The 20,601-nt window shown below is 32.0% G+C and overlaps 1 protein-coding gene and 1 long non-coding RNA gene across 3 annotated transcripts; one reads left to right on the top strand and one right to left on the bottom strand.

The window, feature by feature from the left end:
- Window positions 1-888: 888 nt before the first annotated feature.
- On the bottom strand, window positions 889-14,634 carry LOC132730897 (BSD domain-containing protein 1-like). 2 transcript variants are annotated; one of them, XM_060716980.1, is made up of 9 exons: window positions 14,581-14,634; window positions 12,311-12,371; window positions 11,645-11,749; window positions 11,022-11,189; window positions 7,463-7,633; window positions 6,760-6,910; window positions 5,337-5,978; window positions 3,485-3,615; window positions 889-3,092 (listed from the first exon to the last, which is right to left on the bottom strand). In XM_060716980.1, the coding sequence occupies exons 1-9, from the start codon at window positions 14,595-14,597 to the stop codon at window positions 3,066-3,068; spliced, it is 1,473 nt and encodes a 490-aa protein (XP_060572963.1). In that variant the 5' UTR covers window positions 14,598-14,634; the 3' UTR covers window positions 889-3,065. The 2 variants fall into 2 exon arrangements, with proteins under 2 accessions (XP_060572963.1, XP_060572964.1); XM_060716981.1 differs by having other exon boundaries at window positions 5,337-5,975.
- A 4,465-nt stretch (window positions 14,635-19,099) lies between these two features.
- Window positions 19,100-19,500, top strand: LOC132730896 (uncharacterized). Its single transcript, XR_009625809.1, has 2 exons — window positions 19,100-19,241; window positions 19,286-19,500. It is a non-coding gene; the product is annotated as an uncharacterized LOC132730896 (long non-coding RNA).
- Window positions 19,501-20,601: the final 1,101 nt, after the last annotated feature.

Here is a 20,601-nt window from a genome sequence, read left to right as displayed (position 1 = left end):
AATAACTACATAACCCTTGAGTAAAAATTTGCCCCATCCTGGGGGTCACCTAGTTTTTGTAGATTTACATAAATGGTATGTATGTCATTTTGTAAAAGCAAGGCTGTGTGAATGTGTCCTGAAAAAGGAATATTGTCTGGTTAACAGTGTTGTGTAGACATTAAAAGGTCTGCAGGTACAGATCTAAACATAATGAGCAGAAGTAAAAAGACTTCAAAATTCTTTTAAAAATAATTTGATATGTTTTAAGTCAAACAAATTATGAAATTTTCTTACACATTTTACCTTTCATCATAGTGAATTCATCTCAATTATGTCATAGTTCCTGGCATTGACCTCTAGCCTTGCATGCATGGCCTTGAGGTCATTTATATAAAGGTCATACTGGCTAGAAATTATTTACTCTTTTCTCATTGGCGATGTTTTTAGATGTGTCATATGACTGGTATCAGCGTGCAACATCATCAATATTTTTTGTCACTGATTCAATGATTGACAAACTCTTTAAGATCTTTGTTAAAGAAATATCTGGCAAAGTGTGTTTATTTTCTCGGATTTACAAAACGAGTCTATACTCCTGTTACTGTGTGTGGTCCAGATGTAAAAGGTCAATGATCAGTAAATGATATGAACCATTCACTATGGGGAAATATATAATTTACCACTTCTCATGCATTTTAGTATACATATCCAATAACAGCAAGATTTGACCAGGGTCTTCAACAAGCCAACTTGGCTTTCCTAAAAAGTATAAGATGACATAAATCAGGAAGATTACCTAATAGATAATCCCTTATAATTTAGTATGCTCTTGGAGACATTGTGGTGTTTTTAATCTGACTTCATAACACAGTGTATGAGATAGTGAAAGAAAAACAAGACATAAAGTAGATTCCATTTTTATTTTTTACCTTTCCATATAATTTATATAGTTATAATACAGTCGTATTTTTTCAAGCATATTCTAAAGGCCTTACGGGAACAAAAAAATTATGCATTAATATTAATTGATAGTTTATACAGAAGTTTTTGTTTGTTTTCTTCAATTGTGTAAGAAGCTAATAGCAAATACATATACAGTACTCTTGACTTGTTCCAGTAATATGCTTGCCCATGACAGGGTTTGAACCCATACAGCTAGTGATCCTAAGATTGCTTCAAATAAGTCTGTAGTGTTAACCACTCGGCCATGACACCACTTCAAGTTAAGTGACAATATACTAGTATTTCACATGACAATTTTAATTGTTAACAAAAGCAAATGTAAGAATAAGAAGTATGAAATATTCTCTTACATTGGTGCTTAAAGTTGGTTGAAATGTAATTAAAAACATGTATGCATGACATGACAGCCTTTTTTCCCAGACATTTTTCAGAATATTATCAAAAATTTATATACCTTTTAACTCAATAACAATATAGCACTGGGTGAAATATAACTATAACAGGAACTAGATATACTACAAGGGGTAACATAATAGGAAGGCAGAAGCTAGAGTATACCGGTACATCAAAGGAAAAACTTTTCTGTCCTTTCTGTTGCTCTTGCAGACTAGTTTACCCTTCTCCTAAATAAGACTATATAACAGTTTGCAAGCATCATATTCATCAATAGCACATATATTCAGAAAATATTACAAATCTCTTTGCTTCTTTGTGGTAATTACAATATAGTTGGTGTCTTTGAAAATGAAAATTTTATCACATAACTAACATGTTAATAAACAGGAAAAGACCTGTTCATGTGTAAGTTAATGTCATAAAGCAGAGTATTGCATGTATATCACTATATGTAAATATATATATCCTATAATTCTGGTGTTAAACCCAATACATGTATATTCTATTTACAAAAGCAAATAAATAAAGAACAAAAAATACAACAAATTGAACATATAACTACTTTAGTTCCTTACATACTAATAAATCAGTTCAAACAATCATATTTAACTGTGGAACTTGGAGTTCACTTGGTTAAATTTATTTTCATTAATGTTCACAGTGTTATCTCATATAGGCCACATCACCTTCAAACAATATTCTCAACATAGAATTAAAAACAACAAAACTTCAACAAAATACATAACTTACCTATTTCAATTGCAAAATTAAAATATGTCTATCAGTAAATTCCCACAAATGATTAATATTTGCATAAGTTTGGAATTAATGTTGAACATGACATTTTAAATCTATTAATATGTTTATTCCTATTTCTATAGCAACACACATGGTTTAACATGATAAAAGATGAGACTTACTCAGTTCCATTTATTTAGTTGTATAGTCAATAATTATAACATATTTCTGTTTTAAGTCAGAATTTCACAACTCTTACGAGTTAGGTTTGTCATAGTTGACAAGTAAATTCCATTAGTCATAAAATATATTCATTATTTAAGCCAAAAATCAAGTTTTTGATACAAGTATCAACAAAGACCTTTTATTCTTTGTGAGAATCCTAGATTTTGCATACTGCATTTGTGTCACTTGCTTGAACTTATAAATTCAAAGCTTGAAGCTTATCTGTATTACTACAGTCAGTTTCCTGGAACTAACCAGTATTATATGAGGAAACATGGTTGTGATCAGAGTAGGACTTGCAACCATTATCCTTGACATGCAGACATCCTGACCACATCTTTCCCCTGCCTGCCTCATTGTACGCCATGTCATATAAAAAATATATTTTAATAACCAAGATAACAAATAACCTAATCAATACGTTTAGCAAGACCCAGTTTAAAAGATTTAGTGAGGATGATAATGGGACCATACTAATGTAACAAATCCACCACAAGTTTTATATATATGATGTATCAAATCCCAAAGTATATTTGGTCCTAATTTTTCCATTGTAGCTAGTATGTTCATCAAGATGATGTAATGTCCATGTTACTTTGCATTCAAAATGACTGTGATTCCAACTGAAATATGAACTATGATGAACTAATCAAATTTTCTGTAATCAACAAAGTATTTAGCCAGTTAACCGTATGACAGCATGAATCCATGATGATCTTAGTCCCATTTTCCTTTACACTTGTATAAGCACTATGATAACTTTAGTCCCAATTTTCCCAATCATCTTCCTGAAAAGGAAAAACAAGAGTCGTGGAAAACCTTAAACATAACCAAGCACTGTAAAACTAAAAATGTTCAGACTCAGATTTAACCCTGTTAATGGACAGCAGTGGTTAATGCAAGCTATTGTCAATTCCACCCCATTTGCAGATGTTAAAACCATATATCCTGCAAGAATATGGTATACCGATTCTTTGGTAAATACAAGTCATCCAGTGCTTTGCTTTCTAGTTTATCAAGAGAGTCAAGGAGAAAAATGAAGATCCATCTTGATCTACCTTGCCATTCATGACACAAAGTTGCATTGAGTATTTTAATATACTACCCTTATTCTTGGTGAATAAAAACAACACATGTATAGCATTGTTACATTCTTAAAAAGATATGGTCAATGACAAACCTCTTCTCCTGTTATTTTACTATAATCAGAAGCAGAAATGTTCATTTTCTGGGCAAGTTCACTGGCAGCAGCTAAATCCTCTGGTGTGACATCAACATCAAAATCTTGCTCCCAATCATCATTACTAGATTCTAAAATTACAGAAATGTTCACTTAAGACCACCATTAAATTCATTTTTATATACTGCCTAATACAGATACATGTATGCACAAGGCTATAAAAAACTAGAACTGTGTCCAAAGGACACGGATGCCCCCACTGACAACATATATATGGTATATAGTGAAAAAATCAACAAAGGGCCATAATTCTGTTAAATTTGGTCGCAGCAAAAATTCCTTCCTTAACTACCATCTACACATTAAGGTTGTTCATCTCTGGAAATTTAAGCAAAATCTACCATCCGGTTTAAGAGGAGTTGCGTTCACAAAATTTCTATATCATATGGTATATAGTGAAAAAATCAACAAAGGGCCATAATTCTGTTAAATTTGGTTGCAGCAAAAATTCCTTCCTTTACTACCATTTACACATTAAGGTTGTTCATCCCTGAAAGTTTAAGCAAAATCTGCCATTCGGTTTAAGAGGATTTGCGTTCACAAAATTTCTATATGGTATATAGTGAAAAAATCAACAAAGGGCCACAATTCTGTTAAATTTGGTCGCAGCAAAAATTCCTTCCTTTACTACCATCTACACATTAAGGTTGTTCATACCTGGAAGTTTAAGCAAAATATGCCATCCGGTTTAAGAGGAGTTGCGTTCACAAAATTTCTACATAGTATATAGTGAAAAAATCACCAAAGGGCCATAATTCTGTTAAATTTGGTCGCAGCGAAAACTCCTTCCTTTACCACCATCTACATATTAAGGTTGATCATCCCTGTGAGTTTAAGCAAAATCTGCCATCCGGTTTAAGAGGAGTTGCGTTCACAAAATTTCTACATAGTATATAGTGAAAAAATCAACAAAGGGCCATAATTCTGTTAAATTTGGTCGCAGCGAAAATTCCTTCCTTTACTGCCATCTACATATAAAGGTTGTTCATCCCTGAAAGTTTAAGCAAAATCTGCCATCCGGTTTAAGAGGAGTTGCATTCACAAGATTTCGAGACGTACGGACGGACGGACGTCCGGCCGAAATGGAATAAGGGGCCATTTCTTTTGTTATTTTTTATTGTTTAATAGAGGGCCAATGGCCCCTTACTCTATTGTTACGGAATGAACTCTATTGTTCTCTTTTGTTCTGTTTACAGTTAGATGGCCCACTATCCTTATTCGGTAGTGCGGACAGACGTACGGACAGACAAGTGCAACGCTATATGCTCCTACTCTGTGGGGGCATAATAAATTTCAAAATAAATTTAACCCTATATTTTTCCACTGTCATTTAAATAAGGCTTAAAGCTTTATGAAATCATATGAGTCTGCTTCCAGGTCACACCATCATTACTGGTGTTATATCAATTAATGTGTTTGTAATCTATGAGCTTATACTGTCATTGCCTGACAAGCTTAGCCAATAATATTATCAAACTCAATGAGAATAAAAAAAACACTATTTAAACTTTTGCTCAATCTGACCAACATTATACCTTAAGTTTATGAAACACATAATATAAATGAAAAGTATCTTATAATTACCATTAGCATCACATTTTCCCTTTATTTTAAATTGAAGACATAACTTTGAAAGCATAATGTGAAATAACATCAGATTATGCCTTAAGACAAATAACTTTAACGCATTATATATAGGAAAACTGCATTTATATTTACATAAAGCATCACATTATCTTTATAGTTAGAGAAATAACTTTATCGTATTAATGAAAACTTGTGTTATAATTACCTTTAGCATCACTTGACTCGGAACAGGGAGAAATTCTATCTCCAACAACAATCATATCACCTTTAACCTTAGTCTTCAATTCACTGTTTTCCTTTGTTACAGTTTTTGTATCACATGATCCACTGTCTTTATTTGCACTGATTTCTTTTTGTTGTATATTCTCTAATTCTTGTTTTACATCTTCTCGAGTATTGTCAACAGTTTGTGATGGCTTTTCTGTTGCACTGTCAGACTTGGTTACATCTTGTTTATCACATGAATTATCGGACTCTTTATCAGTCCCTGTTACCATTGTCTTAACAGTTTCTGTTATATGCTTTAACCCTTCTGATATAACTTTTTCTGTTTGTTCAAGAATAGGGATTGTTTCCTCTTTAACTGGTTCAGTTTTTGTACTTTCCGCATTAGTATCTTGTTTTAATTTTACTTCATTTGGTCCACCATCAACTGCTGGTTGAGCAGGAAGTTTTTGTTCATTAACAATGGAGTCAGATTTTTGAGTTTTTTCATCTTCAATAGGTTTATCTTTTTGTACAGTTGTAGAATTTTCCGGATGCAATCTTGATTCTTGGTCTTCTTTTGTTTCATTTTGAGATGACTTTTCCTTAGTTGTAGCATCTTCATCACCACTCCATGATTCTTCTTGAAATAAAATGTAAAGCACAAGGAAAGATAGCCAGATATCTGATAACTTTGTTGACAGTTATATACCAAGACACATCTAATATGAGCAAATAATGTGTAACAAAATTCATTTGTCCTCAGTTACTTTAATAATGATAATTCAATGAATACAAATAGTTGACAACCCTTTATCAAAAATATTAATAGACAGATTGATGGATGTGTTTGACATTCAAATTTATAGAAAATATTACAGATTAAGTGAGTACAAACTTATTTCCCATTCTAAAAATTCCCATTCAGAAGAGCTGAACTGCACAATAATTTGAGTAATAAGCATCCTAGAAAGAAATATAATTTACAAACTTTTTATATATTAAAACCATAATGTCAAGTTTCTGCATTATACATTCACATTTCATCCAACTCAAAAACATTTCACAGTGTCATATACATCATAACTTTCTAAAAGAGTCTTACTTAAAGTAAAAAACAAATTTCACATAATTTTGTTTTATTCAACATTCTGTAGCCTACAGTCATTATCACAGTCTGTTATTATTCCTTTCTAATTCATGTATACATTCAAATACACTGTCAATTATGACTTCTTTCTGAACATCAATCATGTTAGTCTGTTCTACTCTCACCATTACATCAATTATGATTTCTTTATAACCTACCCTTATCATGTAAATCAATCACAAATGTATGATTTTTGTTCTGATCTACCCTCATCATGTAAGTTAATTGAGACTTTTTTCTAACCCATCCTCAACTTTAATCATGTCTAACATACCTTCATCATCCCAGTCTATTGTATCTTCTTTCACATCTACTCTCTCTGCTCTCTTCATCAGTGCCTGTTTTCTTTCTTCATCCATCTTCAGCTGATGAACCTTGTAAAAATATCTCCTCCAAAAATCCTGGTGTGACACTTCAGATGGCACCTATTTTATATCTAAACTTTTAGAGTCATATTTCAAGAATTATAGAACTAAGCCAAACATCTTCATATTTCTCCAAATATTAAAACCTTAATAATTGTTTACTGAAGTTAGATATTTTTCATTTTTACTCTTTATTCTAATTTAAAAATTACTTGATTTGTTTTTCAAATAAAAGTTCACATAGAAACTTCCATCTATCTATAATGGCATACTAACAGAAAACACTGGTCAACAGACTGAACTAATGTTATTACATTTGTATCTGTAATATAGCTCATGCTTTCTTTTCCAGGTAGTGAGGTGTCAGGAAGAAGTCACTTGAAAGAAATAACTAGTAATGTGTACACATGCTCTGGCTTCATGTGCTATCACAGTGGCATATGTACATACTGATACATATTTCATTACAGTCAAGTTTTATTTTAGTAAGTAATACAGTAAACTTCAGATATAGCAAATGCTGTTATAGCAAGTTTCCATTTATCTACTGGCTATGGGAAATATTCCTACTCTCCACTTTTTCAGTGGATGCATAAGTAAAAACATGCTTACCAGTGAAGTATATAATGACCTCACTTCCACCATAGTTACAAGAAGTTCAGAGATATCACCTTTATGTGTGTCAAGGTCAAATGTTTTCAGCCAATCAGCATACTTTTCTGAAGGTCCACTTGGTTCTTGTAGGTAGGTACCTGTATCTACCTGGATAGCTCGCAGCCTTGCCTTTAATATAAAATATGAAATTTACCCTATATGCATTAATTTAAAACATGAATATTATCAAGAAGAATGCATTGAAATCAAATACACAGATAGTGTCATGTTTTATACACATTGCAACAAAAGTCTTTGACAACTGTACTTGGATTTTTTTTCTGCATCTTCTGCATCTTCTGACAAAGTATCTTAACTTCACTTTATAACTAAAACTTCAAAAATGACTTTAATCAAAAATAGTTAATATTTTCCTAATCATTCTTAAACAAACATGCCTTCAGTGCATTTATTCCTTTCTTTTACACTCATTTTAAAGCAAATGTTCACATAAAATATGAAGTTTGCAATTTTACTGAGACATTGTTCAATGCCAAACTTCACAACTACTTTTTGTAAAACTCAACATGATACTACAAAATAAACCAGAGCTTCTGCACAAGCTCACTTGACTATTTTCAATACTTGACCTACAATTATGACGCAGAAGCATTTTGAGAGGTTTCAAATGAACACTTTACATGATATGCAAAAGCTTTGGATAAACTAAATATAACAAGAGGGCCATGATGGCCCTGAAATCGCTCACCTGTATATAGGCCCCCGGGGCGGGGCTAATTTTAACCCAGGGGCTTTTATTTGAACAAACTTGTGGAACACCAATTAGAGGATGTTTCATGATAAATATCTAAGCTCTAGCTCTAAGAAAATTTGTAAGTTTTTACTAAACACATATAGTGAAAAACAATGACCCACCCCCTCTGTGCGGGCCAATTTTGTCCCCAGGGCTTTTATTTGAACAAACTTGGTAAACACTCACTAGAAGATAATTCATGCTTAATATCTAAACTCTATCTCTTTGGGCTTTTTAACAGAACATTTTTTCAGTTTTTACTATATACATAAAAGGAAAATCAATGATCCCGGGGCGGGGCCAATTTTTTAACCCCAGGGCCCTAAATTTAACAAAAATGGTAGACACCCATTAGAAGATGTTTCATGCTAAATATCTTAGCTCTAGCTTTTAAGATTTTTTAAAAGAAGATTTTTTATGTTTTAACTATATACATAAAAGGAAAAACAATGACCCCCTGGGGCGGGGCCAATTTTGACCCCAGGGCTTTTATTTGAACAAACTTGTTAGACACCCACTAGAAGAGGTTTCATGCTTAATATCTAACCTCTAGCTCTTTGGGTTTTTTAAAAGAAGATTTTTTAAGTTTTTACTATATGCATATAGGGTAAATCAATGACCCCCTGGGGCGGGGCCAAATTTGACCCCAGGGCTTTTATTTGAACAAACTTGGTAGACACCCATTAGAGGATGTTTCATGCTAAATATCTTAGCTCTAGCTCTTTGGGTTCTTTAAAAGAAGATTTTTTAAGGTTTTACTAAATGCATATAGGGAAAATCAATGACCCCCTGGGGCAGGGCCAATTTTGACCCTAGGGCTTTTATTTGAACAAACTTGGTAGACACTGACTAGAAGATGTTTCATGCCAAATATCTTAGCTCTACCTCTTTGGGTTTTTTAAAAGAAGATTTTTTAAGATTTTACTATATGCATATAGGGTAAATCAATGACCCCCTGGGGCGGGGCCAATTTTAACCCCAGGGCTTTTATTTGAACAAACTTGGTAGACACCCATTAGAGGATGTTTCATGCTAAATATCTTAGCTCTAGCTCTTTGGGTTCTTTAAAAGAAGATTTTTTAATGTTTTACTATATGCATATATGTGAAAATCAATGACCCCCTGGGGCGGGGCCAATTTTGACCCCAGGGCTTTTATTTGAACAAACTTGGTAGACACTGACTAGAAGATGTTTCATGCCAAATATCTAAGCTCTACCTCTTTGGGTTTTTTAAAAGAAGATATTTTAAGTTTTTTCTTTCGGTTGCCATGGCAACCAGAGTTCTGCATGGAATTAAATTCTTTGAACAATTTTTAAAGCTGACCACCAAAGGAACATTCCTGTGAAGTTTGGATGAAATTGGCCAAGTGGTTTATGAGGAGATGTCATTTAAAGTAAAAGTTTACGGACGACGGACGGACGACGGACGGACGGACGGACGGACGCCGGACGAAAAGCGATCACAAAAGCTCACCCTGTCACTTTGTGACAGGTGAGCTAAAAAGGGCTACAATTTAGTAAAACTTCCCACTAGAGTTACAGGTCTTGGACATTGACCTACAATTACTTAACTAAAGGCATGTGCTTTCAAGTGAGTATCTTCAACTGATTATGAGATATGAAACAGCAAAACTATGTTGTATGCCAAAGCTGCGATAAATAGGAGAGTCTACTATTCTTGAATTATTAAGCTAAAAATCTTCCATTTACTGTCTTTCTATGATAATGTGATGTTGATGTTTCATTTCATGTGTACAAAAAAGTTTAAAACCAATGTATGAAAAGATAAGAGTCTAAAAGAAGCAAATATAACAGTAGATTTACAAATAAATGGATGACAAACTTTGTAAATTCATTGGGATTGCATAAGATCAAACATTTTGTCATGAGCTCCTGTTTCACAAGTTCTCATTTCTTTCAATCTTTTTCCAACTTTACATCAGATGTAAATTTAAACGCCATACCTAAGTTTATGTAGCTTTGTTATATTGTCTAAATATTAAACTACATAAAAATATATTCGGTAACAATGAATTATTGTCCAGCTAAGTGTTTAGTACAAATAGTATAAGTACAGTGCACAAGTATGTGCCAACTAATCTATAGTTAATGCAATGTGTGTACATACATGATTATGCATTCCTTTGAGTATATGGTCGCACCGACTTGCTAGATATGGCTTAAAATACATTGACTTTTGATAGTAAAATTAATAAAAATTACCAGAATGACAAAATATTCTTCATTGTGTAATACAGGCATCTTGTAAATGACAAAATCAAATAGATGTAATGCAATATAATGCTTTTTTTTTACAACAAAAATGAGAAATAAGAAAATTTATAAAGAAAACATAAGAAAAATGCATAAAAATATAAAACAAACAAACTCTTCTAGAGTCTTTACAAGAAAGAAACAAAACAAAAATACACAAAAGATTATTAAATTGTCAATTTTGTATTAAAAAAAGAGAAGAATACAGTCCAAAACATTGCATTGCAACTAGAAATTTGAAAAGATAACAAGTGAACCACCTGTTCTATGCAGACAGTTGGTATGTGTTTCAATAATTGCAAATCCTGCTGGACGAATAACTTGTCTAACAGTACCACAATAGTTTAACACCATTATACTGGACACAACTGCCTTGTCACTCTATGATTATCCTAAATGAGCAGTATGTTATTGTTGATATAATTTTTCTGTATATTTTTGAAGACAATTTACTTTTAAAATACAAGTGTGTATCTTAAATAACTTACCTTGGCCCTATCAAATATGCCAGTACCTGGTTGTGACACAGACTTTTTGGGAGGAGATGTATCTTCGGGCTCTACTGTAAGCACCCTAGTGATACCGGACATCAGACTGTGAAAACTTTGCTTCATTTTATCTGTAGCATTCAGGTTATCAGAACCCTCTGCGCTAGTCTACAAAATGCAAACAGAAAACAACAGTTGCATATTTAATATTACGATGCTATCACTTTTATGGTAATGACCTCATGACTTCAAAATGAATGGGTGTCATCAAATGCAAAAGGTAAAGAACATTTCCCTACTTAGCATCAATGAATATATTAAAGCTTTCTAGTGAATATAAAATGAAAGGATATTTTCATTGACAACTTTATATCTACATCTATATATGGAGCAATTAAATCATGCTTCTATAGAATAAGGAAGGCTATATTCTAGATATTTTGCAAGCATTTAAATAAAAATCATAGAAATATCTCCAAGCATGTTCACAAACGTACCTTTTCAAATTACAAATGTATTGCACAAACACACCTTTTCAAATTATTGATATTGTTAACAAGAGAACTTCACAAAATCAGGTTGACTCATAGGCAACGTACAAAATAAAAGCAGCATGGAAATACCTTTAATGTTTCTTTTGTTTTCTCTACCACCTGTTTCGTGTCAGCTTGCATGGTGTTGGTAAATTCTGATAAATCATTGCTCACCATCTCATATACTTTCCCAGACTGTAATGATTAACAATATCTGTTTTATGTTGTTCAGATATTTGCCATATTTAATCAATCCAGAAATACATTGATAAGCTTGGTGCTTTTATCACAATTCTGGTATAATCTATATTCAGCTTAATTAATTCAATAAAGCAATACTGAAAAAGATGAGAAAAATTTCACTATTGATTCTAAGCCTTTGAATATAAATACATATAAAATAAATTGTAATTGTAATTGTGAATTGATCATAGTTACATCAAAGCAACATATTAATTTTTATGGGAAATTATAAACTCTTGTATTAGAATTTATCATACAATGTGTCCAATATGTAAAACTTCATATAATAGGTATCCATGTGATGTAAAATGTATACAACTTGATGAATTTGTAAACAATAATATACATTTGTATAATACAATATCTGATAATTAAACGTCCTGTGAAACCTGGTGAGTACTGTCTTCACATATTTGTGATGTAACCAGGCTCTATACTTTTATCATTTAATATTTTAATTTCTTTAACTATTTCATAATACAAATTTAACAATGTTAGAGTGACTTGTCTTACCTTTTCTTTAGCAGAAGCAATAAAGCTCCCCCACCATCCACCGCCACTTCCATCTGAATTACTGTAAACATATAAATAATCATTAGATAAATTTCAGATATATCAATTCTATCATGATGTTAAAAGCATAGTTTTCTTAAATAAATAATTACATTTTGGTGGAGCGAATGGTACAATTAGTAGTTTAATAGTAGAGCACCAAACTGCAAATCTAGAGGTTATGGGTTTGAGATCCACATGAAATGAGATTCTCTTTAGGCTTCCTCAAAGTATCACTAAATGTACCTGTATGATAACTCATTTACCAGGAAAAAATATAAACCCAAGAAACAGCTGTCTGACACATCTTGGAGTTTTACATTTGAGGAAAAAACAAACTATTTCAGTCTACTAATGCACAATTTGTGTGGTCTTTCAATTTTACTGCATAATTGGCAACTCACATTATGAGATACTGGCATGATTTTAATTATGATATGATCTGGAACATCATATATTTTCCTCTTCTCAAAATACTACATATATACATGTACCAGTAAATTAAAGAAACAAACTCCAGACGTAAGTATCTTTAAACGGAAATTGTAAAAAAATGAACTGGGACATAATATAATGCAACTAGCAACTGGAGATAAACAATATTTTATCATTTCTTCCAATAAGATAGTCAGTTTACTCACTTAATTGGTAAAATGTCGTTGCCTCTTAATTTTGGGGAAAATGATCACTAAATATTGCTTACTTGGAAACTGAAAAGCTGTTGTAAAATAAAACCTTTTATTTAGCACATATAAGTCGTATTTATTGTTATATGATTCCGACTTATAAATAAAATTGACTTGACTTGGGAAAACTGCATAAAGTTTGGAAGAGGCCTTTTATTTGCCTCTAGTATTATGTAAGGTGAAACGTCACTGAAAAGGTTCTCTTGTTGATTGATGTGAAATGGTATCTTTGTGTCTGTGGTAATAACTGGCATAAGGTTTTATATTAAGAAGTCCTTTTGTATTTAAAATTAAATGGTCTTAAAGTAATGTTTTGAAAGTTTATCTTATTTTTTTTTTAAAAATTGTATCAATTAATGATGATCTTAACACTACAATCAATGGGTCAGCCTGTCAATTATATGCCAAAATAACACAGCTTATCTAATTGGTAAATGCATGACAAGAAATAATAGGAATGTAGCCAACTATTTTTGAGTGATTATTTTAATTCATTGTATTATTGACTTCCTGCATTGAATTAGGATGGGGAAAGGCTGGACATGGTTAAGTTCCAATATAATTTAGGAACTGAGCTACCGAGTGAATGAGTATAAGAATCTTACACAGGCTGCCGGTACAGACCGGAATATCTAGCTCGAGCGTAGCTGATTACGACGGTAACGAGGCTCTGCCGAGTTTCCGCAAAACAGTTACCCGAGAGCTAGATATTCCCGTCTGTACCGGCAGCCAGTGTTTGATTCTATTTCTTGCATATTAAATGTCATTTATCCTCGGAACAGAAATATACTGATATTTTCATTACGCACTTTTTTCTTATAGTAGCGTATGAACCTACAAACTTCATTCATAACATAAAATGATGTCATCCATAGAACGCAATTCATTCATAAAAGGCGCGGCAATGACGTCATTTGAAGCACGCAACTTGTCTTACATGGGGGGTGTTAGACAGGGTTTTCTAGCACCGCCAAAAAGGTAGATAATCCTGTCTGATATGCAAGAATACTAGAACTAAAGCTCTCCTGGAGTTTGTGTATGCGTTTGTTTGTTTACCCTTGCAACCAGAAAAATTACCATATGCGTGACTGAGCAACAATCTTTGGCAAAGCACTCACATCTAAACATAACACTGCAGATGCAAGTTCTCCCATTGATATAACTGGTAATAAAGTAGACAGCCCTCCAATGAAATTTACATAAAAAAGTTAAGGGGGGGGGGGGGTAATTTTTGGCATAATGGCAGGGATTTTGATCACAATTTTATTCTTTGATGGGATTGCTTTTACCCGCGGGGTATTGTCATGTTCCCTAAATTTTACAATGCAGAACTTTCTTCTCTGTCTCAGGACAGTAGTTGCTATCCGAAATAAATTATTCACTGACAAAGAAAATTAAATTCATTATATACTTAAAATGAAAGAGTGTGCATTTGTATAAATCTCTAGAAATATTCAACCCTAACTGATCTTTACTTCTGATATGATTTTACTGGAATCGTTAACAATAATGTACATAAATCATCAATTTTAACGAATGACGTACTTTCCACTATCCGCCATTATTTGTTGACAAATGACTGCTTCCCGGCTCGGCGACGGTTAACGACCACTAAAACGTAGCGGTACACATATAATCTCAAATTTGTCTCAGATGTCAATTTTTCAGGTGGTTCAGAACACTTACATTTTTTTTTAATTAAAAGAAGTTACAATATTTTAAAACTTGTATTCTCATAATTTTGGGGGATGAAGTGTCTAGAAGACTTAAGTGTCCTGTTCCTGTTGCATTACAGTACATTAAGGTATATTGCTCATTGTTAAGAAACAAATAATGACATTTAGGTAACAAATTAATCAAGCAAAATGATTGCTTTTAAACGAAATGTTTTAAATATGTATAAAAATGTAACCCTACCCCACCCACTTTTAACACTTATTTGACCATTTCCATGTGTAAAAGTCTTTTTTGAAATAACCCTAAAATTTTCCACAATGAGGGGCTGTTTTCAAAGTTTGCCTAAATTTTCTAAAATGTATATTGTTTGGTCTTGCAAAATATAAATACTTTTACCGTGTAGTTTTTATTTTATTAAACTTTGAAAATATCTGGTATCATATTTGCTATTAAATTTGGCATTATTTAGTAAATAAATAACTACAAAAATTATATAATTAAAATAAAACACTTTTTTCTTCCATTAGGGATCTGAGAGATTAATAAAAAATGTTAAAAAGAAAAAAAAGAAAGAAAAAAAAAGTTGTCCCTTCTGGGGTTTGAACCCACGCCCCTCAGTTTCAATACACTTTACAGTGATTCTAGCCTATTTATAATTAAATTATATATACAACATGTTCGTTTGGTCACAAGTGTTGTTTTGTCCACATATAAATCAAATCTGTACATAAATAACAAAATTATGACAATTCAACTGACATTCAATAATCTGACCTTGAGGGTCAAGGTCTGACCTTGAGGGTCAAGGTCTGACCTTGAGGGTCAAGGTCATTTAAAGCTCAAGATCATTTCAACCGTTAAGAAGGTCTTGACCAAAAGGTTGTTTTGTCCAAGTATGAAGATAATCCATTGATTAATTACCAAGCTACAGCAAATTATAGCATTAATCAGTGAAATTTCAATAATTTGACCTTCAAGGTCAATGTCATACATGAGTCAAGGTCACTTTGAATTTGATATATATGAAGATCCTGACCTAAAAGAAGTTGTGTCTAAATATGAAGTTTATTCATTTATAAATATCAACGTCATAGCCAGTTACAAAAAAAACACAAGAGAATTTCATTAATTTGACCTTGATGGTCAAGGTCAATTAAAGGTCAATGTCACATTAGTTTGACCTTCACAGTCAAAGTCAATTTGTGATCAAGGTCACATCTAAATTATTCAATATGTTTGTTTGGAAGCAAGTATGCTTTGTCCAAATATAAATCAAATCCGTACATAAATAACAAAATGATGAATATATAACCAAAATTCAATAATTTGACCTTGTCAATGTTATTTAAAGCTTATGGTCATTCAACCTTCAAGAAGGGCATGTCAAAAAGATTGTTTTGTTTTGTTCAAGTTTGACTATTATCCATTTATTTATTACCAAGTTTTAGTCAATTAAAGCAAAAATCAGTTAAAATTTAATAATTTAAACTTTGAGGTCAAGGTCATAATGAGCAAAGATCCATTTGAGTTTGATATTCATGAAGGTCTTAGCCTAAAGAATGTTTTGCCTTATAATGAAGTCAATCCATTCATTAATAACAAAGTTATAGCCAGTTTCAGCAAAAAAAAATGAAATTTCAATGCCTTGACCTTAAGGTCATTGTCAACTTAAAGGTTAATCCATTCAAAAATAACAAAGTTACAGACACTAATAGCAAAATCAAGCAAAATCTAGACATTTAACCTTGAAGGTCAAGGTCATTTATAAATGAAGGTCAAGGTTAGTGTTGTCTACCCAAAGGGTTGTTGTGGCAAAGTATGAAAACAAACTTAAAAAGTTATGATCAAGGTTAAACTTTGCGGATGGCAACAGCAACGACGCCATGAAAGTAACAATACCTTTTTTTCTAAAAAATGTCAAGCTAAAATTGGGAGGTACAAAGGACACTTGACCAAAGTCAACACTTACTTATTCACAGTCACTTAGGCAAGTAGGATGTCTCTAAACATCTATAAATATAATAGTTGAGCTAATACAATCTCACTTGGACAAACCAACATATTGTAGACTTGTGTCTATTTCCTACAAACTTCATCAGATCAGATATGTTGAGGATATACGGTAGGCCTATATATTATATGTTATTTTGGTTTTGGAGTGATATATGTGGATATATTACCTGTCAAGATTGTATATCACCCGAGCCGTTAGGCGAGGGTGATATTTTATCTTGACAGGTAATATATATCCACATATATCACTCCAAAACCAAAATAATAATTTTATCACCCTTCCCGTGCCGAGTTAAGACGATTTTAAAATAAATCATTGCTACTTCAAATGAAACGTCGAAATAAGATTCCCTGTAGGATACCCCTTTACCATAACATGACGTCACATAAATACATGACGTATTCTCTTTCGAACATAACGGATGTAAACAAGAGAAAAGGAGTAGTCTGTTGAACGCACTTTTTTGGAACTAATATCAAGCTTTCAAAAGGTCATATTTGTTTCCTATACTAACGAGAATATGTATCATTACTCTGTTTTGGTAAATATTTATCATTTGACAGTTTAAAAGTGCTTGTAAATCGGAATTTATATCGCATAAAATCAAACCGTACGCGCATCGCATGGCGCATGTTGTTTACAACGTGGGGTACCCATCGGGGAAATTTAATGTGTATATTACCCGTCTGGCTCGGTAATATCAATTTCTTTCGGGTGATCAATATCCAATCAAAAAGGCGGAAAAAATCTGGAAGGGTAATAAATATCCATATCACTGATATTATATCTCCTGGAAAATGCTTTCTCAAATATCAGATTAAAACAAGTTTTATTCAACTTGTTTAGTTTAAGAGTTAACTCAAGTAGATCTATCGCAACATTTACAAAATAAACATTCTAACACTATCGGATTTAATTGTTTCTACATATACAAAGAAGGCCTGAAGCGTGCATTATACTACAACAATGCACTCGCCGTTCTTATTATCTTCCCATGTATTTTCACATTGAGGGCGCCATTTTGTTTGAAAAATCTGATAAATAAAAACATTTTTTGTCGAATTTTGTTGTAAAAACTATCTAGAATGAAAGAAAATGGTCTAACTAAGAAAATGAATCCGAACACCAATATCTTTAATTCAGTCGTTAACGCTGTACAGATGTTTAAAGTGTTGTTTACGTGACGTCACAATGTAGCGCCAAACAACACATGCAAAACAATTGAATCAAGAACGCTATTTTAATGTCGCAAACGAGTTAAGTTTAACATTTATTCCACTTTTAATAATTTGTTTTTCGCTTGAAAAATTATAGAGTGAAATAAAATAAACAAACTAAGTTTTATCAACGTTTTCAAAATTCGTTATTCTGAAAATGTTTCTACACACGGAAGATTGAACGACAGTTTTTTTCAACCCACTGAAACAGCCTTTAAAGAACGTATCTATTGGAAACTCTGAGGCGAAAACAAATTTGATCCACCAAACATAAAGTCCAACTTTATAATAATAATTATATTTTTTCCTGACGTGTTAGAATGGAAATAGATATTAATTCTTCGTGTATTATTGTATAATAATGCACGTTATCTTCGTGTATTATTGTATAATAATGCACGTTTTTCGTTCAAATGCTTAGTAGTTAATCACTCAGGCCTATCGGCCTTCGTGATTATATTACTACGCATTTGAACTCAAACCGTGCATTATTCTACAACAATGCACTCAGAATTGATATCTATTTCCTAAATAATAAATAAATAAGGCTAACTATTTTCATTATTTTAAGTTTTATTACAAATTACAATCATAGTAAAGCAGTGTAAAACTGTAATGTAAAGTGACATTAAGAATAAATTCAATTGCACAATTTGTAGTGATTCAATTAGAACATAATACAACAGGACAGTAACCCAGAATTTAGAACTTTAAAGCTGTGTTTCGTAAATATGCTACATATTCTATATATATGTAACATCAAAGTGAGAAATATTTTCCCTCGCGCTTCACACTTGTGAAGATACTGCAATTTCTCAGTGTCATATATAGCATATTCACTAAAAAACAAACAAATATACCCTATAAAACCCAACTAAAGTAAGATTTTAACAGCCTTTTAGTATTTTCATTGTTTTGACATTTTTTTCAACATAAAAAATTTTCAATGTCATTTATTATAATAAAATATACATGTAAAGGTATCTAAACACTATGTTTATTGATGGATCAGCTGTCAATCATTATAATTAAATATACATGTAATGGTATCTGAACACTACGTTTATTGATGGATCAGCTGTCAGTTGGATGCAAACATAAGACCACTTATCCTGTAGGTAGTTGTTTGTCCTGTTATATTATTTCCCAGATCTAATTAAACTTCAATGTACAATGTATAAAAATGTACTCACTAACACTTTCAGGGACTAGAAAAAAGCAAGTTTTGGCACATATCAAAGTAAAACAATAAGTGTAAAATACTTTGAACAAAAACATATATCAATAATGACAAAAATGTCATATACTAGAACTTTTGCTAAATAACTCCTTGTAAAAAAAGTTGCAATTTAAGGTAAGAATCTTCAACAATAATATATATTTTATCTACTTTTCTACCTCCAAAGTTTTGAGGGGTTAAACCCCTCTTTTTCAAGCAGTTTCTGTTTATTTTTATAAATCACATATTTATCTTCTTACCTGTCTTATTTTACACTATGTTATGTATACAGGAAATGACGTCGTTGACGTCAACAAATCAATATATATAAAAAAATAATATAACATTGATTAACACAAGTATTTGAGAGACTATTAGTCGAAATTAACCACTATTTCAATTTTAAAAAAAACAATCTTTTGGGAAGCGTTTTTTTCATGAGTAATATTTAGCCAAAATAAAAAAAAATGTTAAAATCTATTTTCTTCTCTAATAAAATATTCCTATCTCCTAATTTATGTTAGTAAAATCTACAGTCTTAGTACAGATGCAGCAAGTGGAATTAAAAAGCAAAAAGCTCTGTCAATGATAGAATCTGAAAGAAATTACTGATAATTATTTTAAACATATTCACAAACCATGCATAAACTACAATATGAACAAGAGCTGTCCGTAAGACAGCGCGCTCGACTTTTTTAGTGCTTGCCTATAATACAAAACATTGACAGTTAAGGGCCATAATTCAAATAAAATCTTTGACAGAATTACCTTCTCCTGGACATGTTTGGGAATCATGATTGTAAACAAGTATTCCAACTTTCAAATTAATATCTCAAACAGTTCAGTCAAAAAGTGGACTGGTACTAAAAACTTAACCAAGATTCTAAGTCGATAAAAGGCCTTAATTTTTAAAACAAATCCTTGACAGAGTTACCTTCTCTTGCGTACAGATGGGGGTAATGATGTGAAATAGCATTAAAAGTTTCAAAGCAATATCTCAAAGGGTTAAGGCAATAAGTGGATTTTACCCATATTCAATGTATTTTCTAAGTCAAAAAGGGGCATAATTCTGTCAAAAACCTTGACAGAGTTATGTCCTCTTGTCTGTTGATGAAGGTCGTGATGGTAAACAAGTATGGTCAGTTTCAAAGCAATACCTCCAATGGTTTTGAAATAAAGTGAGGTGGTACAAAAAACTTAACCAAGATTCTAAGTCGATAAAAAGGCCTTAATTTTTAAAACAAATCCTTGACAGAGTTACCTTCTCTTGCGTACAGATGGGGGTAATGATGTGAAATAGCATTAAAAGTTTCAAAGCAATATCTCAAAGGGTTAAGGCAATAAGTGGATTTTACCCATATTCAATGTATTTTCTAAGTCAAAAAGGGGCATAATTCTGTCAAAAACCTTGACAGAGTTATGTCCTCTTGTCTGTTGAT

This window comes from Ruditapes philippinarum, unplaced genomic scaffold (genome assembly GCF_026571515.1).
Source record: "Ruditapes philippinarum isolate M1 unplaced genomic scaffold, ASM2657151v2 ctg752_1_1_1_1, whole genome shotgun sequence".
NCBI classification, from domain to species: domain Eukaryota; kingdom Metazoa; phylum Mollusca; class Bivalvia; order Venerida; family Veneridae; genus Ruditapes; species Ruditapes philippinarum.
This window is presented reverse-complemented; position numbering and strand designations above follow the sequence as displayed.

Coding starts and splice junctions, on each gene's coding strand:
- LOC132730897 (XM_060716980.1), bottom strand. Junction 11,750..12,310: donor TTGCTTCTGCTAAAGAAAAG/GTAAGACAAGTC, acceptor TAATCATTACAG/TCTGGGAAAGTATATGAGAT. Junction 3,093..3,484: donor GTAAAATAACAGGAGAAGAG/GTTTGTCATTGA, acceptor TTTCCTTTTCAG/GAAGATGATTGGGAAAATTG.